We start from the raw sequence: 6,679 nt of genomic DNA on the forward strand, positions 1-6,679 counted from the left end.
ATATATATATATATCACTTTTTAAGAGTGATTTTTTTAAAAATGTTGTATTTTGCTATGCATTTACATTTTTGTGCATAAATTAAACATAAAATATATTTTTTGCTTTTGTTGATTTAGTCTGTAAAACTGAAATGCTTTTATATTTTTTATAGGATTTTAGTTGTTGGATTAAATATTTGGAATAAACACACATTGAATATTGTTAAGAGTGGAAAATATCAAGAACTTTTTTGTAACTATATCTCCCACTCACTAATAATGACACATTCCAGCATTTGTTTTACTGGAAATTACGGTTTTATTATAAATGCATTATCTTCCCACAGCACCTACATAACAGCTCATTTGTAGGTTATTTAAAACAATCATTGTGATGCGTATCTAGTGTTTCCCGTCTGTCCTCTCTGTTTGCACTTATTTCTCACGCATTCTCTCACGTGTGCTCTTTATTTGCCTGTAGACGACCTCATCCGCCCTCAAAGGTGCCATCCAGCTGGGTATCACACACACTGTGGGCAGCCTCAGTCAGAAAGCAGAGAGAGACGTTCTCATGCAGGACTTCTATGTAGTAGAGAGCATCTTCTTCCCCAGGTGTGTACGAAAACATATCTCACCTGCGTATATATTTCCCAGAAATACTCAACCATGTTCTGTAAATATATTTGAATATTTATGGACATTTAAATAGATTTAAATTGGTGTGCTGACTGTTGTTAAGTCTTTGTGTCTATAAAGAGTGAGATGCCAACCATATCAGAGTCTTTGGCCATTCAAACTTTCAAATTGAATAATGGGCAGCCTGCCAGGGTTTATATAAATAAATAACATTTTTAATAAAACAGAAACTCATAACCCTGTCCCTGTTTTTTCCTCCTGCAGTGAAGGAAGTAATCTGACCCCAGCGCATCACCACGGTGACTTCAGGTTTAAGACCTACGCCCCCATCGCCTTCCGATATTTCAGAGAACTCTTTGGCATTCGACCTGACGATTATCTGGTTAGCTGAACCACAAGCACACTCGCATCTTGAGGTCTCATATAATAAAGCAATAAGCTCCAAGAAGCCTTGGTTTACAGTGAATTTATAACAGCTATGGGGCGTTGTTAGGTACGACGTGAAGCTGTGTGCCTAAAACCCCTTAGCTGTTAAAAATTCACTGTAAACCATGGCTTCACGGGGCTTATTGCTTTTATAAAACGGTTATTCCATATACGTAGTTAGGTTTCACAAAATAAAACGGAGCAAATGAAGTGTAATGATATAGATAAAAACAGTATTCTTCCACCAAACAATGTAGTTCCTCAGAAACAGTTGTGGTTGCAACAAAGAATCAGAATCAAGGACCGGAACTATCCGTTTTATAAAGACAGTTTATAAACTGGTGGTTTGAGAATAAACTCATACAATAAGTTTACTGACCCGTTCAAAAATTTATATAAAAGTCGAATAAATCTTTATATAAAGATTACGGTATGAATATACATTTAATAATATTTCAATATGTATTGCTGATATTGTTGAACTCAGAAAATGATGAAGGTTAAGTGGATTAATCATTTTTGTGCACTCTCTCTATATATACACACGTTTAAAAGTCAGTAAGCTATATTTTTTAAAGAAATTAATACTTTTATTCAGCAAGAACACATTAAATTGATCAAAAGTGGCAGTAAAAAAACCGCTACACAAGTTAGCAGCACAACCATTTTCAACTGTGATCATAAGAAATGTTTCTTGAGCATCAAATCAGCATATTGGTATGATTTCTGAAGGATCATGTGACACGCAAGACTAGAGAAAAGTGCAAAAAATGATTTATCCATTTAACATGTGATTTTATTTCTTCATTCTCCTAAGGGACTGGGACACCCCTGATGTGTTTTTGTGGTTTCTTTCTGTCTGCAGTACTCTCTGTGTAATGATCCTTTGATCGAATTGTCCAACCCTGGAGCGAGTGGATCGATATTTTATGTGACAAGCGATGATGAGTTTATTATTAAAACAGTGCAGCACAAAGAGGCCGAGTTCCTGCAGAAGCTACTGCCCGGGTACTTCATGGTGAGTTTTACTCACTCGTGTGCATGTACTTTAGATACTTCTGTCTAGAATGAGTTCTTTTTAATCTCAATCAGAAACATAAAACATTTTAAATCAAATTGTAGCAACCATTGAGGCCCAAATTGTTATTACAGAATTTGTCTTTCTATTCTCTTCTCCTTCTCTCCTCAGAATCTGAATCAGAACAAGAGAACACTGCTCCCGAAGTTTTACGGCTTGTATTGCGTGCAGGCGGGTGGAAAGAACATCCGTATCGTTGTAATGAATAACCTGTTGCCCCGCAGTGTGCCTATGCACCTCAAATACGACCTGAAGGGCTCCACGTGCAAGCGGCGTGCCTCCCCTAAAGAGAGAGAGAAGAGGGTCCCCACACACAAAGATCTGGATTTCATCCAGGATATGCCCGAGGGCATCCAGCTAGAACCAGACAACTACAACGCCCTCTCCAAAACCATCCAGCGGGACTGCCTGGTGAGCATGCATGCTTGTGTTTGAGTGTTATTGCATGCTAGTTTGAAATGCAGAATCCACGATTAGTATGATGTTGATTAGTGCAATGTATAGTGAATATTCACAATATACCATTCAAATTTTTTTGGTCTATAAAGGCTGTGAATATGAATTAAAAACAGTAACTGTTATTTAATTTAATATATTTTAAAATGCAAATTATTCCTATGATGGCTACATTTTCAGCAGCATCATTACTCCAGTCTTCAGTGTCACATGATTCTTCAGAAATCATTCTAATATGCTGATTTGCTCAAGAGACATTTCTTATTACTGTCACAGTTTAAAACTGTTGTACAGCTTAATATTTTTGTGGAAACTAAGGATCCTTTGATGAAAAGAAAGAACAGTATTTATTTGAAATCAAGTCTTTGAAACATTGTACATGTCTTTACTGTGATCAATTTAATGTGTCCTTGCTGAATAAAAGTATTAATTTCTTTAAAAGAAAACAATCTTTCTTACTGTAAACCTTTGAACGGTAGTGTGATTTTGATGATGGCTTAAATCATAAGTTGCAGTGATTTTATTGCACTTTGTTTGACTGTTAAGTATGCGAAAGACTTGCTTAGACCAATTTTGTGATCTCTATTTGTTCTTCATCCTTTTCTAATGTATTAAATAGTTTTATTAGTAACATATAAAAGTTAAATGTTGCATTTTATTACTATGTATAGTGTAATTGGGGCATATAAATGAAACTCTTTTAAACTAGATTTTGTACTATATGTTATTTTTTGAATTCAACATTTTGAATCTATTCGGCTGCAGTAGTTTAAACAGATGCATCGTGTGTCCTTAATTAATTAACCATTTAAACCATTTTGGGGCAAATTTGTACAAATTAATTTTGTCAAATGCAAGGTATTTTTTGCTGATCCGTCTCTGTACTTGACAGCTGCTGCAGAGCTTTAAGATTATGGACTACAGTCTGTTGGCGGGGATCCATAATGTAGATCAGGCATGTCGTGAGCGAGCAGGGGTAGTAGAGGGCGGGGGGTCCGAGGGGGCCGTGACACCAGACCACCGGAGGCCACAGGCTCAGAAAGCTCTCTACAGCACCGCGATGGAGTCCATACAGGGAGAGGCCAAAGGAAAAGGAGCCCTGGAAACAGAAGACCAGTTAGTCAACATCTTATTTTTTTCCACCCACTTATGTTTTTGTTTGATTTTCGATGGAACCATGCAGTTCTTCTGTATACCTATTCTGTCTGCTTTAACTTTCTAACTGTTTAATCCCTTGTATGTTTTCTTCATTTGCCTGCAGTATATGGTAGTCATATTTAACACATCCAATTTCATGTTCTGTCTGTAGATGGGGAGGAATCCCTGCACGCAACGGTAAAGGAGAGAGAACACTGATTTATATTGGGATCATCGACATATTACAGTCATACAGGTGACTACTCGCAGTCAACAGTTGAGTGTGCATGTTTACAGGTTTGTGACCATCATTAATATCTCTCCTTTTGTTCTTCCTTCAGATTTATTAAAAAAATCGAGCATTCCTGGAAGGCCTTGGTTCACGATGGGGTAAAAAGCAAACATTAGTTATTTTGCACTTATTTGCTACCATATGAGATAAATGGCATTTCTCTCATTTACGTTGTAGGACACAGTCTCTGTACATCGGCCTGGATTCTATGCTGAGCGATTCCAGCGTTTCATGTGCAACACAGTTTTTAAGAAAGCACGTAAGTTCATAAAACGTCAGCTTTTCCAGCGAGGGATAGTTCACCCAAAAATTCAAATTCAGTCATCAATTACACACTCTCATGTTGATCCAAAAACATTCGTTCATCTTCCAAACACAACTGAAGATATTTTTGAAATTTGAGAGCTCGAAAGAGAGTCAGAAATTCCACCAAAACTTTCAAGCTTCAAAAGTGATCCATATCAATAATTTCACGCGTCAGTGATCCATATCCACAATTGTTTGATATAATTAATAGATTTTTTTATTCAGACATAAACGTTGATCGATGCACGTTTGAAGAGCACATCAACAACCCAAAATTAATTGTACATGAAATAAAGCGATTGTGTCACTTTATAGGACTTACATTTATGATGTCTTTATGAACATTTTGAACCTTAAAAGTAGGGATGCACCGATACCACTTTTTCCAGTACTCGCCTGATACGATACTTTTATTTTTGGTACTTGCCGATACCGAGTACCGATACCAATATTTTATTGCATTTGTACATTTTTTAAATATTGGGTACAGAAACCAAAAGAGTATGTATAATGTTAGTTGGTTGACTTCATTTATCAAATAGTCAAACCAAAATTTATTCAGACACCTTCAACATTTCTCACATTATCACAGTTTATTTGCTATAGTTTAGAAAATGGTAATAAAATATAACAAGAATTTAGAGTTAAACTGAGTCGGAACAAATTCAGCTTGATAATGTTAGATAAATTTGATAGAAAGGTATGTAGCCTAATGGATTACAATCAACCAAAAAATTAGACAGCTGTTAGTATGACAGTATTTACACAACTATCAATACTTAGACGGGCAACCCTTAGCCTTAATGACAGACTGTAGTCTCCTGGGCATGCTGTCACCCAGCTTCATGCAAACCTCATTAGTAACATATAAAAGTTAAATGTTGCATTTTATTACTATGTATAGTGTAATTGGGGCATATAAATGAAACTCTTTTAAACTAGATTTTGTACTATATGTTATTTTTTGAATTCAACATTTTGAATCTATTCGGCTGCAGTAGTTTAAACAGATGCATCGTGTGTCCTTAATTAATTAATAACCATTTAAACCATTTTGGGGCAAATTTGTACAAATTAATTTTGTCAAATGCAAGGTATTTTTTGCTGATCCGTCTCTGTACTTGACAGCTGCTGCAGAGCTTTAAGATTATGGACTACAGTCTGTTGGCGGGGATCCATAATGTAGATCAGGCATGTCGTGAGCGAGCAGGGGTAGTAGAGGGCGGGGGGTCCGAGGGGGCCGTGACACCAGACCACCGGAGGCCACAGGCTCAGAAAGCTCTCTACAGCACCGCGATGGAGTCCATACAGGGAGAGGCCAAAGGAAAAGGAGCCCTGGAAACAGAAGACCAGTTAGTCAACATCTTATTTTTTTCCACCCACTTATGTTTTTGTTTGATTTTCGATGGAACCATGCAGTTCTTCTGTATACCTATTCTGTCTGCTTTAACTTTCTAACTGTTTAATCCCTTGTATGTTTTCTTCATTTGCCTGCAGTATATGGTAGTCATATTTAACACATCCAATTTCATGTTCTGTCTGTAGATGGGGAGGAATCCCTGCACGCAACGGTAAAGGAGAGAGAACACTGATTTATATTGGGATCATCGACATATTACAGTCATACAGGTGACTACTCGCAGTCAACAGTTGAGTGTGCATGTTTACAGGTTTGTGACCATCATTAATATCTCTCCTTTTGTTCTTCCTTCAGATTTATTAAAAAAATCGAGCATTCCTGGAAGGCCTTGGTTCACGATGGGGTAAAAAGCAAACATTAGTTATTTTGCACTTATTTGCTACCATATGAGATAAATGGCATTTCTCTCATTTACGTTGTAGGACACAGTCTCTGTACATCGGCCTGGATTCTATGCTGAGCGATTCCAGCGTTTCATGTGCAACACAGTTTTTAAGAAAGCACGTAAGTTCATAAAACGTCAGCTTTTCCAGCGAGGGATAGTTCACCCAAAAATTCAAATTCAGTCATCAATTACACACTCTCATGTTGATCCAAAAACATTCGTTCATCTTCCAAACACAACTGAAGATATTTTTGAAATTTGAGAGCTCGAAAGAGAGTCAGAAATTCCACCAAAACTTACAAGCTTCAAAAGTGATCCATATCCATAATTTCACGCATCAGTGATCCATATCCACAATTGTTTGATATAATTAATAGATTTTTTATTCAGACATAAACGTTGATCGATGCACGTTCGAAGAGCACATCAACAATCCAAAATTAATTGTACGTGAAATAAAGCGATTGTGTCACTTTATAGGACTTACATTTATGATGTCTTTATGAACATTTTGAACCTTAAAAGTAGGGATGCACCGATACCACTTTTTCCAGTACTCGCC

The 6,679-nt window shown here is 36.7% G+C and overlaps 1 protein-coding gene across 1 annotated transcript in view; it reads left to right on the forward strand.

Moving 5' to 3' along the window:
- pip5k1ab (phosphatidylinositol-4-phosphate 5-kinase, type I, alpha, b) overlaps positions 1 to 6,679 on the forward strand; it is a 34,780-nt gene that overhangs the window by 20,703 nt on the left and 7,398 nt on the right. Inside the window, exons 4-11 of the mRNA XM_016287481.1 lie at positions 463 to 593; positions 882 to 999; positions 1,909 to 2,061; positions 2,233 to 2,532; positions 3,470 to 3,693; positions 3,887 to 3,970; positions 4,056 to 4,104; positions 4,184 to 4,265. Coding sequence (XP_016142967.1) covers positions 463 to 593; positions 882 to 999; positions 1,909 to 2,061; positions 2,233 to 2,532; positions 3,470 to 3,693; positions 3,887 to 3,970; positions 4,056 to 4,104; positions 4,184 to 4,265 — 1,141 coding nt within the window. The remainder of the gene's footprint in view (positions 1 to 462; positions 594 to 881; positions 1,000 to 1,908; positions 2,062 to 2,232; positions 2,533 to 3,469; positions 3,694 to 3,886; positions 3,971 to 4,055; positions 4,105 to 4,183; positions 4,266 to 6,679) is intronic.

This window comes from Sinocyclocheilus grahami, unplaced genomic scaffold (genome assembly GCF_001515645.1).
Source record: "Sinocyclocheilus grahami isolate Dianchi unplaced genomic scaffold, SAMN03320097.WGS_v1.1 scaffold222.1, whole genome shotgun sequence".
NCBI classification, from domain to species: Eukaryota; Metazoa; Chordata; class Actinopteri; order Cypriniformes; family Cyprinidae; genus Sinocyclocheilus; species Sinocyclocheilus grahami.